The sequence below is a fragment of the Tachypleus tridentatus genome, chromosome 10 (assembly GCF_004210375.1).
Source record: "Tachypleus tridentatus isolate NWPU-2018 chromosome 10, ASM421037v1, whole genome shotgun sequence".
Classification (NCBI taxonomy): Eukaryota; Metazoa; Arthropoda; class Merostomata; order Xiphosura; family Limulidae; genus Tachypleus; species Tachypleus tridentatus.
Genome location: NC_134834.1, coordinates 86876137 through 86893883, shown reverse-complemented (window position 1 = coordinate 86893883; position 17747 = coordinate 86876137). Strand labels below are relative to the sequence as shown.

The following is a 17747-nucleotide window of genomic DNA, read 5'->3' as shown; positions in this document are numbered from 1 at the left end:
TATTTGTCCAGCTCGAGACATAGGTGAATGTAGATCGTATGAATTAACGATATTAAAGGGTCAATTGGGAACAGTTAAGGTTTTCACTAAAGGGTAAAAACCTGAATGAGTCTGAAGATGGGAGAGATGAAGACAAGGCAAGTCTCGGACATCCATTGGCGAGAGAGAAGAAGAGAAGTTGACTCAGACAAACTACATAACAAATGAGCCTTGTTAGGGCCTGCTAGAGATCATCAAAGGACAATTTTTGCAACATAATCTTACATTTTATCTAGCATTACTAATAAATTCAGTCTCGCCGTATTAAACATGTTCACCCTTTCAACCATGTGGACGTTGTAACTTGACAGTTAATACCACTATTCATTGGTAAAAGACTAGCCCAAGAGTTGATGGCGAGTGGCGATTACTAGGCTGCCTTCTCTCTCGTCTTTCAGTGCTAAATTAGGGACGGCTAGCAGACATAGCCCTCGTATACCTTTGTGTAAAATTCAAAACACATGTAAACTTACTAAATAAGGTACATGTTTCTCCCCATTTTAACCTAGTCAACAATCACTTAACTAAGATACTGAATTTTAATAAAATTTTAATTAATGTAGGCTCTTAGCCTTTCACACCTGTGATGTTTTAATAACAACCTGCAAGAGTTGAAGGGAAACAATTTCTGACAGCCCCTGGTTAGTAAAAGGCCAAAATACCCTTCAAGTATTTTTTGGTTGATTGGTTTAGGCAGAGTATTCATAATGAAACTTTGTGAAATGGAAAGTAGTATGTTATGAACGTGTGGGATACTCATGAAAGGTATCCCAGGCCCATTTTTTTTAGCCTTCCATGCCACGTGGAAGGCAGGATTCCACCAAGGACGAGGATACTGTGAAAAACATGATGAGGTTTTAGGATTAGACTGAACAGCTGCTTGAACAACACAATCAGTTATGCTGCCACAGAGCCATCTACTGATGGCTTACAGACAACAACAGGATCAAGTTCTGAGAGAACAGTGAAAGAGGGCCACTTGGTCTGGATCTACCTTTCATCAAGGGTGGTGGGTCAGATGGCATGAACCATGGCCAGTCTCTCTCAAAATGATCACTGTCAACCCTCCAAGAAAAGTGAATGGGAGCAAACAGAGAGGTCAATAGCAGTAAAAGACCGACTAGATGCATGAAAATAAGTATAAATACTTGTATTGAAGAGAGAAATGTTGTGGTCCAAGTTCATATGCTCTAAGGATGGACTCACTCTCATCAATATCAGTACCACCCCAGAGGCTGTTATGTCCATTAAAGTCCCCCAGGAGTAAAAAGGGAAACAACAATTGTTTAATAGGAGCATCAAGGTCTAATTGATCATAGGTCTCTCTGGGATACAGGCAGAGAGAACAAACAGTGATGGTATGACCTAAGAAAATGTGGATGGCTATGGCTTTCAAAGGTGTATCGAGTGGGAAGGATAGAGAGGCCAGGTGATGGTTGACCAGCAGTGGCATACCTTCGTGCACTTGTCCATCAGACAACCTGTTTTGCAGTGTAAAGAAAACTGCCCAAAAGTGACAATATTGGCATTTCAAAAAGTGTCCTATAAGGAAAAACACAGAAGATGATAATTATCAATCAGTGTCTTAATGTCATCTAAATTAGAATGGAAACCGTGACAGTTCCACTACCAATGTGGCCATTTTCATTTATGTGGAGGAGAATTGGGTGGAGAACCTTTTTCTTTTTGACCACGTCTTTTTTCTTTATTCTCTCTAGTAGAAAGAGGTATATCGACCACCATGGATCCTGCCCTGGGCGAAATGGATAGGTCTCTGTCATTGGAAGAAGATTCCAGCTACTGAAAGTGTGAATGAATAATCATTCTGCATCTCAAGACCAGAGGAGAAGTTGGACTCAAGGAAATGCCCAAACCTAGAACCAAATAAAGTGGATCTGGGGAGCTGCCGAAATGAATGGTGGGGACAGAGATGGGTGATGACATTGACTCATCAACTTTCTTAACCCCAGAGGACAAAATACTTTTCACGGAGGCACAGAGAGATTTGTCTGCACTCCCACTGTTGGAGTGGAACAGACGTCAGTAGCATATGTTCGAGATAAGTGGTGGAGAGTAACTTTTGAGCTTCAATGTAAGAAATGTTTTAAACTGATTTTAAATGCTGTACCTCACATCTAAGACATGAACAAAAGTAAGATGGGTGAAAGCCACTACAAGTGAAGGTCCATTTCACACTTGTAGGCATCACTGTCCTTGCTAATACAACGAGCTCACAACAAGGAAACATGACATGATGTCTTTGAGTGATTAAACTGCTGATATTGGAAACATCTGAGAGGGTTCGAAATATATGACCATACTTTGCAATTTAAATAACCTGCCTTGATGGTGGCAGGTGAGCATTGTGATGTAAACATCAAAATTAGGACATTGGTTAGCATCATTATTTCATCTTTGCAAGTGGAGATACACCTTATTGCAGAAACTCTTTGGATGGAGAAACCAGTGAAGATCTCTGACTTGGAGATGTTCTTCAAATCCCTCTCAACAATAATTCCTCATGACAAATTCAGAGTAACATCAATGGGTATATCCAAATGGCCTTCGAATATAAAAAGAGTTGGTGGATATTTCCACCAACATGCCCCCAAAACGTAGGTTTTTGACTGATATATGAGAGCCAGCAAGCCCTTCTGAATAAAAAAGGAGACACCTGCCCTAAATATTTGTTTGATAAAGATGTACAGGTGTTGAACAAGTTGAAGATTGCTGTTCAGAATCTTCAAGACGTGGTCGTTTACCATTGATCTTTTTTTTTTCACTATTTTATTTTGATTTTGGGGATCTAAAGTATGGAGAGGTAAAGCAGAAGTGGAATGGGCTAAACAGAGGACAGAACAAAGACATGTAAATTCATCAGAAGCATGAAGTGTATCAGATAAAAGGCAGAAGTTGATACAGAAGGACAGAATGAAAAAGATGAAAAATGTGAAAAGGTAGAACTAGAAGTGAAAATAAAGAAAAGGGGTACAGATCCCAAGTTAGACACCAAGGACAGAGAATCAAGAAAAAGAAAGTCTACAAATCAGAATAAAATGATGCATAAGTGCAAGAAAAACAAGGCTTATGAGAATGAAAAAAAGAAGTGCTAGAGAAATAAAAGTAAAAAACATACAAATCCTCATAACAAGCAGGGGGAAAAAGACAAGATAAACACCAAGAGTAGCAGACGATAAAATGAAAATAATAAAAGGATAAGGAAAGAAACAAACATGAGAAGGAAATGCAGAAAGAGACTGGCAGATTAAGATCATCTCGTGAATGGTAAAATACTACCCAAAGCCAATCAAGTGAAGAACAAAGTCAAATATATCATTTCCATCTCTTGAAAAAAAACTTTGGCTGGCAGGACATAAGCAGGAAGCCCATTAAGCTAGAGGTGATTCACAGCACAACAATGGCTGCAATAATCCTGATAGTCAATGAGCTTCCATATGTCACAGACAAAATAAGATCCAAGTCTGAACAATGCTACACACTCAAGACCAAATATAAATTTGTGCTGTGAGAATTCACAATAAAAATCAAAGCTTCTGCAACAAAAGCTAAACCTATAAGGCAAATGCATGGTGAAGATAGCTTAACTGTGAGAAGGAGCATGTTATCATCAAATATAACTTGTTCAGTTAATAATTTTAAGTATCAAAAAAAATTTTGTTTGAGTTTATGCAATTTGATGCAGTTTTTATTTTCTCACCAAAAAAAATAACTGTATGGCATGAGACATATTTACAAGTTTAAGTAATAAAATAAATGATAAACTGAAAAATGTTTTCAAAAAATGTTCCTAAAGAATCATAAATTATCGTTGAAAAGCATAAATCTGGACATGTAATGTAAATTATCATGCAGTGGATCCCAATGCAGTTTTGGTGTAAAAACATCAGACAGAATATAAAATCTCTTGGGCTTTTTAACTTCATTATTTTCTTTCAGTTAGTAACTGTAATTTACAGTCCTTTAAGATTAAATAATCCACACCAGTTCTCTCTTCTGAAATATGTATGCATAAAAATAAAAAATAGTGATGAGCTGACATGCAGCTAAATAAATATTTATCAAAACAGGACTGGTATCTCATTATCTATAGTTCAATCAATGTAAAACATTTTTAGTAGTTTTTGTGAACATACTAGAAAATGAATTTAACATCTTTGGTATTACTATTAATTTTGTTTTTCCACAAAATTTTTATTCATTTCCAATAAGTGCAAACAGTTGATTGTTCATGAAATATCTACACATGCTACACAAAAAATATGCATGAACTGGAAAAAAATTGAAAATGTTACTGTATGTTATTATTTTAAGGAAACTGATAAATCAGCACATAAATATATGGAACGCATATACAAATTTTGTTTTTTAAGTGCATCTTGAAGACCTTGTAGCCATGACCTAATACAAATGATAAGTCTTAATGCATTACATGTACCTCCAAGAAATTCAGCAAGTTCCTTGTAAACATTACAAGTATAATATACATAAAAAAAATCTAATTTTGTTATACATTTTACTAAAAATGTTTTTGATTTACACAGCCTTTACTGATTTAGTCTGAGTCATGCTAAGAATAAAAATAATTATTTTATCTTACAGTTTTCATTTTTAATTTATAAAATCTCCTAAATCAAGGCTGTTTGTTTGGCAAATGTACTTTCTCTACCCTAACACTAAATGTAGCAAAACCATCAACTAACAGCAAATGAAAGTTAAAAAATTTAAAATAAAAAAGTTCTTTTGACAATTATCTATTGTAAGACTTGATTTTATATCCTTTTCCCATCTTTCTTTTAGTTTTATTGCTTTATTACACAGTTATATATGTAAAAGTTCCTTTCAGTTTTAAAGTAGATGATGCACTAATATAAACATTATTTAATTCACTTATTTAACTTTATATTATATAAAATATATACACATTTACTGGTGATTAATATAAGTTTCACAAGACTCTTCTGTCCAGCATTTCCAAATCAAGCTTGGATAACTCTATCAAATCCCTATGCATTTCTTTCATAAAATAATTTAAATAAACTCATCAAAATAATGTTTATTCTAGATACTAAATAATACATAATTGTAGAAGTAATTTTATTTCCTTTTTTTTAACAATGTAAAGTATTTAACATTAAATTCATTAACAGTAACAAACTGTTTGGAAATGTTAGTTTGAAGATGATTTTCCACAAAAACTAACCTTACAGCTATTTTCTTTCAACAAAACTGACAAATTCCTTGAAATATCTTGCAATACCTAGGTTTACTAAGAATAATCTGGTTTGTTTTAAATTTTGTGAAAAGCTACTCAAGGGTTATCTGCACTAGCTGGTCCCTAATTTAGCAATGTAAGACAAGAGGGAAGGCAGCTAGTGATCACTATCCACCGCTAGCTCGTGGGCTACTCTTTTAGTAATGAATAGTGGGATTGACTGTCACATTATAATGCCCTCGTGGCTTAAATGGCGAGCGTGTTTGGTGTGACGGGGATTTAAACCTGTGATATTCGGATTGCGAATCGACTGCTTTAACCACCTGGCCATGCCGAGCCTACTAATAATAAATAATAGTCTCATACTTACTTTTAATAACTCATTGTAATTAAAATAAATCAACGAATAACAACAATATACATATAGAAAGTTGTTTCATCTACAAAAATTCATAAAATCAACAGGATATGATCACCAATGTATGGAATAGTTTAAATCTGAGGTTTTAAGAAATAAATATACAATAATGTGGCTTAACCCCATGGAGTCAACATGCCCAACCATGTAATTGTGAAATTGTACAAACCATAATTCTTAGTGTACTACAAGTACCTTCAAGAAATTTGGCAAGCTCCTCGTAAACATTACATGTATGATGTACAAAGAAAAAATCTAATTTTGTAATACAATATTTTTTGCTATAGACTTGTTTGTGGATTTACAAAGTCTGTAGCTCTTTTCAAAGTTTTCATATTTAATTTACAAAATCTCTAGAACCTCCTAAATAAATAATCAAGGTATTTTATGGTAAACTTATTTTCTTTACCCTAACACTAAATGTAGTAATGCCATCAATTTACAGTAAATGAAAAGTTAAAAATTTAAAATAAATTTAAAAATTATTTCTCCAATTATCTATTATAAGAACTTCAATTTTCTAGTCTTTTCACATCTTCTTTCCATTAGTTTTATTACTTTTTTTACTGTATGCTGCACTACCTTTAGTACCATGACAACCAATATATCAGCCCACAGGAGAGCTTAAGACAGACCAAGTGTTAGATTACATCATAAAACATCAAACTATATACATCCATCAAGGAAGGATCATGAATACTTATTTTTCATTTAAGTATTCTTATGTAACCTGAGAGTGTTTACATTTCAAATACTTTTAGTGAAACTATATTACAATAGATAAAAAAAATTACACTTCAAAAAATCTAGTACTTCCTTAGCCTATTTGTATTCAGAAATGTAATTTGACACAACTACTTTTTTTCACCTTGTGTTGACTGCATACATTTAAAAGCTACTTGAATTATTATAAGTCATTTAGAACATAAGGTATATCAAACATTGGAACACAATGTTCTGAAGCTACTATAATTTACCTGGCTTTTTGACTAACCTACAAATAGGATAAAAAATAACATTGCTATTTGAAACAATAAATATATTAAACTCTCTCCATGAGTTATCAGCTTTAACTGCTGAAACAAAACAAACAATCACCTGATGTACACAACTTAAATACATATTCTTTACTGGTTACAAATATGTCTGTTGCAATTTCAGACAAAGGATTACAGATGTTTCTGAAAAGACAGAGGACATAGGAAGGGCATGTCATGTGGGTTGAAAAAGTATCATATTCCAGAAAAGCAAAATATCTATAATACTTGTTTCTAACTGGTTGAACTTTGAAGCTCTTATAATTAAAGAGAGTAAATCTATAAATGTAAAGTCAAATTGCCACTGGATCATGTGAATTAAAGTGCAGATTGAGAATTAATACAAATATTTCCTTTTGAAATTAAAACTTAGATAATGTAAGAACTTGAATTATAAACTATATTTTAATGCCAAGTTTATTAACAAAAACTGACAATAAAGAGGCTTAAGTTTCAAATGTCAAAAGGTCATGACATGAGCACATTAAGCTTCCATGTCCAAGAGGTTAAATGTTCTAGTAAGATAAAGTAATAGGTTAATAACATCTTCAATCTTGTAAAGTGATCTTCAGCTGTGGTACATTTTCAGGATGCAGCTTGAAACTGTTGTGATGTAACGGTCCCAGGTATACAGCAGGTGGCTCTCACTACCATATGACAAACAAGTTAACCTTTACTTATGTAATTAACTTACAGCACATTGTAAATCAGAATACATGTTATAATGCTACACATGTAATAAATAGTCACAAGTTAAGCATTCTGAAATTTATTTTAAGAGAACAAACTTTACATTTTCCTTAGCTTAAAATGTGTTTTAGACAGGCACTCACCTCACTGCACCACAAAAAAACCATAACCTTGTCTACAACACCATAGAATTTCCTATGTATGCCTCAAGCCTTGAACAAAGCTTCCTCTCCTACATGTCACCATTGCCAATAACACTGTCTAGTGTTACAAATAAACCTTTGGACAAAACATGTTTAAAATGGTGCCATCATTGAGAATTGTAACGTCAGCAAAACAATAAAATGTGGCTCATTGTGACCTGAGTGTTACACAGACAATACATTGGTGTATCAGTCCCAGATAAAAGAAAACAATGAGTTAAAAGACTGTGACCAATGCGCAGTCTAGTTAGAACAAGTTCTTCCTTCCAATCCTTATGGAAGCAAGAGAGCCAATAGAGGTTTTATTTTGAAAAGCTTATTTTCATGTTGCTCACTACAAGTTGACTGCCAATTGGCACAGAGCCAAGCCCTGAATACAGTCCATGTATGGAACAGGCACAGCAGTGATAGTGCCAGACATATAGATTTAGATGCAGTGTCAACGAGCCAGTTCCTGCAAATAACAACGTGGCCTGGTATCCAGAAGAACTGGATAGAAGTAGATGTTAAAGAGAAATGGGCCAATTGATTTTGAGTATCAGTGAGAAGAGACATAAAGTGATTCCAGGGCCAGTAGAGAACTGAGTGAGTCAGTATAAATAGTACAATTTGAGTACTGCTTAGATTCTATGTGACACAGGGCAAGAGAAATGGCATACAGTTCAGCAGTTAACACAGAAGTTGTAGAGGGGATTCTGTGCTCAATCACCAAACCATGGCAGATCCCACAGAGTCACCTGCATTTTGAACCATCTGTATAAATAAGAATGGAAGGATGGTTCGAAAGATGTTCAGCAAATAACAGACAGTATTTCCAATCAGGAGCATCTGCTTTTCTCAGATGACTTAAAGATAGATCACATATGGGGACTGTAAGAAGCCATGGTGGGATGGGCTGACCTGTGGATATAGCAATGCTATCTAAGGACAGACCCAATTCATCCAACTACACCTGAATATGAAGGCCAAAAAGAGCAATGACAGATTATCAGTTCTGAAAAAGCATGGCCCACTGAGGAAAAAAAACACAACCCCAGATGAAATGCTTTGGTAAGGAACAAGATTTCTAAGCATACAGTAAAGACAGTTGCAAATGGTGGAGGTGCAGAGGAGTTCATGAGACTCTGTGCACAAGCTCTGGACTGGGGAAGTGCAGAGCCAAAGTCCTTGATGATGAATGGGACACAGAGGATGTTCAGTGCTCTTGTACGTTTGACCTAGCTGCTTGATGTGTGGTATAAAGGTCGTCTTACGGTCAAAGATAAGCCCCAAGAACTTTGTCTGAAGGACCACAGGCAGCACAACTTCACTGACGTGGAGTTCAGGATCAGGATGAATACCCCCTTGGTGGCAAAAGTGCATGCAAATGGTTTCAGAGAGAAAGAAGTTAAAGCCATTTGCTGTGGTCCACTTCAGTAAACAACTGAGGACAGTCTGTAGCTGCTACTCAATATACCTCATGTTCGACAACTTTCACATCTCATGTCAGAGGGAGTTGTGCAGTGATGGCATTCATTTTATACTGAAAAGTGTGATACTCCAAACACAGCCATGAGGGACTCAAAGTTCCTGTAGAAAAGAACGGGAAAGTGTCAAACCCATACAAACTTGGAATTGCCTGTCCATTAAAATATGTTTTAATAAAAATGGGCAAATGGCCACGTAATCCATATAAATGGAGGTCTCGCAAAATGCAATACCTCCATGTTGTATCATAAGCCTTCTCAATGTCAAAGAATACTCATACAAGATGTTGTCATTTGAGAAAGGCTTTTCTGACTGACGTTTCAAGTTGAATCAGGTGGTCCATGGTGGAGAGCTGTCGTCGGAAACCACACTGGGTGGGTGAGAAAAGGGTGTTTGATTTGAGGAACCAAACAAGACAAACATTAACCACCCTCTCTAAGGTCTTACAGAAACAGCTTGTCAAAGCATTTGGACAGTAGTTTGAAGGAATCTTGGGATCCTTCCCAGGCTTAGAGAAAGGTAGGACAATAACCTGATGCCAGACATCAGGAAAAACATTCTCCTGCCCAATCCAGTTAAAAACAATCAGAAGAATAGCAAGAGAAGCAGGAGATAGATGGCACAGCATTTCAGTGTACATCATCAGATCCAACCGATGTACTGCCAGACCAATGAAAGGCCAGTTTGAGTTCCACCAGTGTAAAGGGACAATTATAGTCATAGAGACAATCAACTCGAAAGGAAAGAGGTGATTCCTCTGCCCGAGTCTTGATAGCTAAGAAGGTGGAGGATGAAGCAGAAGTGCTAAATACTTGGCAAAAACTTTCACCTAGAGTATTGGCAATACTCCAGGTATCAGCTACTTTCTGGCCATCAAAGAGCAAGATCAAGAGAGGGGGAGTAGTATTATATTGCCCACTGACCTTTCGATTCTTGTTCCATATGATTTTGGAACTGATGACAGAAGATATGCTGGTTGTGAACTTAATCCATGATTCCTTCTGACTTTGTCGTCTTATCTGCTGAGCATGTGCATGGGCCTGCTGGAAAGCAATGAGGTTTGAGTGTTGGATGCCTACAAAAGTATCCCAGACTTGTTTTTGCACATTTCATGCCATATGGCAGGCAGGATTCCACCACTGATGAGAATATCATGGAAAATGTGTAAAAGTTTTAGGAAGAGACTGAGCAGCTCCTTGGACATTACAGTCAGTTACTGCTGCCACATAGTCATCTACTGATGGCTTACAGAGGATGCCAGAATCAAGTTCTGTGAGAGCAGTGAAAGAGGGCTAGTTTGCTTGATCCCGCTTCCATTGGGGCACACGGGTTGGGTGGCATTGACCACGGCTGATGTCTCTCAAAATTATAGAAAAATGATTACTGCCTCGTGGGCTATTGTCAATCCTCCATGAAAATTGGGAGAATAGTGAAGGGGAGCAAATTGAGAGGTCAATAGCAGTAAAGGACTAACTAGGTGCATGAAGATAAGTAGATGAACCAGTATTGAAAAGAGAAAGATTGTGGTCAGAGAGCATACATTCTACAAAGCGACCCCTCCCACCAATATCAGCACTTCCCCGGAGGGAATGATGTCCATTAAAGTCTTCCAGTATTAAAAAGGGAGACAGCAACTGCTGAATGAGAGTATCATGGGCTGATTGATCATAGGTCTCTCCAGGCAACAGGTGGAGAGAACAAACAGTGATTTTATGGCCCAAGGAAACATGGATGGCTATGGCCTCCAAGGATGTGTCAAGTGGCAAAGACAGGGTGGGCAACATGCTGATCAACCAACAGTGCCACCCCTCCATGCACTCATCTGTCATTTATGTACAAAGAAAATTACCGAAAGATGACTGTATTGGCAGGTTTCAGAAATGTTTCCTGTAAGGAAAAACATACAGGATGGTAGGAAGCAATCAGTGTTTTGGTGTTATTCAGATTAGAACGTAAGCCTTGACAGTTTCAATGTATCAAGATGGCCATTTGTATTTATGTGTAGGCGATTTGGGTGAAGAACCCTTTTGTTTACGACCACATCTTTTTCTTTATTGTCTTTATTCGACAGATATCTGTCAACCTCCATGGATCCTGCCCTGGGTTGACTGGACAGGTCTTTGTTATTGGAAGAGGATTCCAGTGACTGAGGACATCATGAATAAATGATCATTTTGCATTTTGGGGTGGGAGAAGAAGATGTACCCAAGGAAATGCCCATACCCAGAACCAAAGTCAGAGATGAGTGTTGACATTAATTCATCAACTTTTTTAACCATAGAGGTCAAAAGGCTTTTCATTTGGTTTTAGAACGATCCTTTTGGAGACACAGAGAGATCCATCTGTACTTCCACTGTAGTAGTGGAACAAAGTACAGCAGCATACATCTGAGATGAAGTGGTGGACAGCAACTTTTGAACCTCAGGGTAAGTAATGTTTTGAATCTTCAAATGCTGCACCTCTTTCTTCCAACAACTTAGAGCAAGAACGAAAGTACAATGGGCGAGTGCCATTGCAATTGATGCAATGAGGGTCCATTTCACACTCACAGGCATCGTGGTCCTTACCACCACAAGCACGTCTAGTAACCATGACATGATGTCTTCGGTTGACCAAACTGCTGACACTGAAAACATCTGAGAGGGTTTGAAATGTATGGCTGTACTTTGCAATTAAGATAACCTGCCTTGATGGTGGCAGATGGATGCGATGTAAATGTCAGAATGAGGACATTGGTCGGCATCATAATTCCATCTTCGCAAGTGGAGTTATGCCTCACTGCAGAAACTCCTTGCGTGGAGAAACCAATGAGAATCTGACTTGAGGATGTTTTTCAAATCCCTCTCAACAATAGCTCCTCATGTCAAATTCAAAGTAGTATGAGGCATAACCTCAATAGGTATGTTCCCAATTGCTTTTTAATGCAAGAAGAGTTTACTGTGTTGAGTTGTGAACGTTTCCCTCAATGTCATCAAAGTGAAGCTTTTTGACTGACTTTGGAGAACCAGCAAGTCCCTGTAGTCCCTTCTAAATGAAAAAGGGGAGACATTTGCCTTCAAGATTTGTTTGAAAGAGAATGTAGTTAAAAAAATTGAGGTACAGGTGTTACAGATGTTGAAGATTGCTGCTCAGAATCTTCAAGATGTGGTTGTTTACCTGTGTACTGTTTTTCACTATTTAATTTAAGTTTTTATTTGGAGGATCCATAATAAAAAAAAGGACACTGCAGCAACACCAGGGTTTCATGAGCACTATACCCAAACACCATCATCAGATACAATGTCCACAACACTTGTTGAGAACATCCAACAGTGGTACTTGGTTGACCCTAGCCCAAGTGGACCAGCCAATTGATACCACATACAGGAATCTACAAAGGAGACCTACGTTGAAAGAAAATATTCAGATGAATAAAGCTCATTCAAGAAGGGAAACTGAGTAAAAATAACTGTAGAAAGAGAAAACAAAAGAAATATCTGTGAAATCCACACAGTGAAGGAAGAGTGGGATTACCTGATCCATATTGGAAGGAGGGAACAAGAAGCAAAAGCAGGCATGGAAATAATAGTGGTGAAACATTTATATCATGTGGCAGAACAGGCTAATAATCAGTAGTAATAAAATAAAAAGTAGTAGTAAAAACAGGAAGTCTAAAATTCTGAATCCAAGATCAGAATGAAGTCAATCATGTGGCACACAATGGTAGTAATATCACTGACTGTTACTGCTACCAATTGCTATGGTAATACTAGATGACTCCTATGAAGAAGTGTTAAAAACCTTGAAAATGTCAAAAACATGGTAACATGAATGCATAATCTGGTTAATCCATGAAACTGATACCACAGTGATAGACTTTTTTAAGATATACAGGAGGGAGATATTTATTTGCTTTTATTAGTTAGCAAATGAACCAGATATTGTGACAGTTCATAGGCCTAATGACGATCTTGAAGAGAACTCGAAAAACTTTTGTATTTGATTAAACAAAACACAGACATGCACTGCGATACATGTCCCCAAAATACTGATTGAAAGAAAATTAGATTGATGATAATTCAAATGCAACTTTTAAATCATTAAGTTTAAAATTTTAGTGTTTAGAAATTTAAATAACAAACTACACAATGAATAATAACAAAAGATCAAAACAAAAAAAAAGCCTGTAGCAACAAAGGGTGTACAGGAAAGAATGAACCTGTGTTCATACATTAGAACTGATGAGAATTACTGGGCAGAGATTTGTTGTCCTCCTATTGGAGAAGAGATACAGTCTAATGATGATTACATTGTAGACTGGCACAATACACAATGACACATATGAAGCTGAGAGCTCCATCTGAGGCTTGTTGCATGTACAGGATATTAAGTGGCAATATGCACAACATAATTCTTTATGTTGTAGAGATGAGAGTAATATTACTGAAACAATTTACACAATTGTGTAATAGTTTAATTTTCACTGAAATGCATCTTCCTGAAGTTTAAAGGTGAATGATGTTTCATTATCTATGCAGAAATTTCCATGAAGCCTGATGAACGCTTCAGCATAGAGACCAATACTTCATACACCTTTTAGTTTAAGAAATTATCTGTAATAACTTTTAAGTTTTTTAGTTATTTATAGAACAACCCATCTAGGGATAAATAGTTTCTTGAACTGTAAGCATGTATGAAGGAAACAAGAAACAATATTTGTAAAATATTATTTTTTCCCAAGGAAAACAAGTGAAATACATAGAACTGTTGTTAGACATGCCTTTAACATAATTAAGTTGTGTACATTTTTAACTGTAAATGGAAGAATCTTTTGAACCAACAAACTTCTGATTAAGAAAAACAAAACAAACCTTCTTAGAAGAGGCATTTGTTGAGGGCTATTCCTATATGACTCCAAAAACAGTTGCAGTTCCCTTTTTGTCCATCTTGCTTGTCGACATGGTTCAATAACCTAAATACAAAAATCAAAACAATAATCCATCAATAAAAAAAAAAGTCCTTAAGTGCATAAATTTCAAGAATCTTGGATTTTTCTCTTTACAGGTAACAGCAGAAATGTTTAAAGTTAATATATCTTAAAATTAATGAACATTATGATTTCAAACTTTATAAAATAAATGTTTCAGAATTTTGAACAAAGTTACAAAAAAGGATATCTGCACAGCCAATCCCAATTTTGGGCAGTGTTTATTAACCTTTATAATGATAGGAACTGACTTGCATTTTAGTGGCCTGCAAGAGTAGAGATGCAGTAATTACAGCAACTAAACATTGTGATTATTATGTCAGTTTTGTTTTGTGAAATCCCATGATTAGCAAGGTGGTTGAAATGGACTGGTGCCAGTCTTTGGATAAGTGATTGAGAAACAATGAGTTAGAAGAAAGGCAGCTACCCAACACCATCTATAACCAACTTGTGTATGATAAAACAGTGAGATTTGACCATCATTCTTACACTTAACTCATGTCCCAAAATCACAAAGAACTTCTTGCAGCAATGGGCTATGAACAGTAAGCTCATGGATTCATAACCCTTACATACTTAACCACGAAGCCATGTCTTGCCTTTGAAGCAAAAACCCTAAAATAAAGGTAAAATAAAAACAAACATCTAACAAACTTCACTTACATTTTACTTTTAACTACAAAAGACTCTGCTGAGCTGTGTGATTATTGTTACACGCTAAACAAGTTTCAGCACTGATCAGAGAACAGAGCTACCCTCCCTCCAGCTATGAAACATGTTTATCAGTACACAGTCCAGATAGAATGGTGCTTTATTTCATTAAACATGTTTATCAGTACACAGTCCAGATAGAATGGTGCTTTATTTCATGAAACATGTTTATCAGTACACAGTCCAGATAGAATGGTGCTTTATTTCATGAAACATGTTTATCAGTACACAGTCCAGATAGAATGGTGCTTTATTTCATGAAACATGTTTATCAGTACACAGTCCAGATAGAATGGTGCTTTATTTCATGAAACATGTTTATCAGTACACAGTCCAGATAGAATGGTGCTTTATTTCATTAAACATGTTTATCAGTACACAGTCCAGATAGAATGGTGCTTTATTTCATGAAACATGTTTATCAGTACACAGTCCAGATAGAATGGTGCTTTATTTCATGAAACATGTTTATCAGTACACAGTCCAGATAGAATGGTGCTTTATTTCATTAAACATGTTTATCAGCACACAGTCCAGATAGAATGGTGCTTTATTTCATGAAACATGTTTATCAGTACACAGTCCAGATAGAATGGTGCTTTATTTCATGAAACATGTTTATCAGTACACAGTCCAGATAGAATGGTGCTTTATTTCATTAAACATGTTTATCAGTACACAGTCCAGATAGAATGGTGCTTTATTTCATGAAACATGTTTATCAGTACACAGTCCAGATAGAATGGTGCTTTATTTCATTAAACATGTTTATCAGTACACAGTCCAGATAGAATGGTGCTTTATTTCATGAAACATGTTTATCAGTACACAGTCCAGATAGAATGGTGCTTTATTTCATGAAACATGTTTATCAGCACACAGTCCAGATAGAATGGTGCTTTATTTCATTAAACATGTTTATCAGTACACAGTCTAGATAGAATGGTGCTTTATTTCATAAAACATGTTTATCAGTACACAGTCCAGATAGAATGGTGCTTTATTTCATGAAGCATGTTTATCAGCACACAGTCCAGATAGAATGGTGCTTTATTTCATTAAACATGTTTATCAGCACACAGTCCAGATAGAATGGTGCTTTATTTCATGAAACATGTTTATCAGTACACAGTCCAGATAGAATGGTGCTTTATTTCATGAAACATGTTTATCAGTACACAGTCCAGATAGAATGGTGCTTTATTTCATGAAACATGTTTATCAGTACACAGTCCAGATAGAATGGTGCTTTATTTCATTAAACATGTTTATCAGCACACAGTCCAGATAGAATGGTGCTTTATTTCATGAAACATGTTTATCAGTACACAGTCCAGATAGAATGGTGCTTTATTTCATGAAACATGTTTATCAGCACACAGTCCAGATAGAATGGTGCTTTATTTCATTAAACATGTTTATCAGCACACAGTCCAGATAGAATGGTGCTTTATTTCATGAAACATGTTTATCAGTACACAGTCCAGATAGAATGGTGCTTTATTTCATGAAACATGTTTATCAGTACACAGTCCAGATAGAATGGTGCTTTATTTCATGAAACATGTTTATCAGCACACAGTCCAGATAGAATGGTGCTTTATTTCATTAAACATGTTTATCAGCACACAGTCCAGATAGAATGGTGCTTTATTTCATTAAACATGTTTATCAGCACACAGTCCAGATAGAATGGTGCTTTATTTCATGAAACATGTTTATCAGTACACAGTCCAGATAGAATGGTGCTTTATTTCATGAAACATGTTTATCAGCACACAGTCCAGATAGAATGGTGCTTTATTTCATGAAACATGTTTATCAGCACACAGTCCAGATAGAATGGTGCTTTATTTCATGAAACATGTTTATCAGTACACAGTCCAGATAGAATGGTGCTTTATTTCATGAAACATGTTTATCAGCACACAGTCCAGATAGAATGGTGCTTTATTTCATTAAACATGTTTATCAGTACACAGTCTAGATAGAATGGTGCTTTATTTCATGAAACATGTTTATCAGCACACAGTCCAGATAGAATGGTGCTTTATTTCATGAAACATGTTTATCAGCACACAGTCCAGATAGAATGGTGCTTTATTTCATTAAACATGTTTATCAGTACACAGTCTAGATAGAATGGTGCTTTATTTCATGAAACATGTTTATCAGCACACAGTCCAGATAGAATGGTGCTTTATTTCATTAAACATGTTTATCAGCACACAGTCCAGATAGAATGGTGCTTTATTTCATTAAACATGTTTATCAGTACACAGTCTAGATAGAATGGTGCTTTATTTCATGAAACATGTTTATCAGCACACAGTCCAGATAGAATGGTGCTTTATTTCATGAAACATGTTTATCAGCACACAGTCCAGATAGAATGGTGCTTTATTTCATTAAACATGTTTATCAGTACACAGTCCAGATAGAATGGTGCTTTATTTCATGAAACATGTTTATCAGCACACAGTCCAGATAGAATGGTGCTTTATTTCATGAAACATGTTTATCAGAACACAGTCCATATAGAATGGTGCATGTTTATCAGTACACAGTCCAGATAGAATGGTGCTTTATTTCATTTTAAACACAGGAAAGTAACTGGTTGGCAGCACCCTACTGCTCTTTTTTTTCCTCTTCTTGTAGACATGTTATTTAATTATTTCTTAATTAACTTATTTATTTTTTACTTTAATTAATTATTATGAACACTTTGTCAGAGGTTCTTAATGTAAATAAGAGGGGGATTATGCTTCATCACCCAGAAATAACTGACTCAATTACAACAGTTTTTGGATAGGTAACCCAAACTCTCTAATGGTGTACACAGACTATCTTATTAAAAATTTATTCCTGAGAAGTGGAATAAAAAAAAGTCTCTGAAATAAGTCACATTTTCAGTTGGCTGGTTTCATTATATATTTATATGTTAACTAAAAACTGTCCTAAGATGAACATAGATTGTTTTGTT

At 35.8% G+C, this 17747-nt stretch overlaps 1 protein-coding gene across 1 annotated transcript in view; it reads right to left on the bottom strand.

Moving 5' to 3' along the window:
* Positions 1-4223: 4223 nt before the first annotated feature.
* Positions 4224-17747, bottom strand: part of Fibp (acidic fibroblast growth factor intracellular-binding protein) — a 41589-nt gene continuing 28065 nt past the window's right edge. The window contains exons 8-9 of the mRNA XM_076462593.1: positions 13938-14038; positions 4224-7374 (exon numbers count right to left, since the gene is read on the bottom strand). Of these exons, the coding sequence (XP_076318708.1) occupies positions 7296-7374; positions 13938-14038 (180 nt within the window). The 3' untranslated portion in view covers positions 4224-7295. The remainder of the gene's footprint in view (positions 7375-13937; positions 14039-17747) is intronic.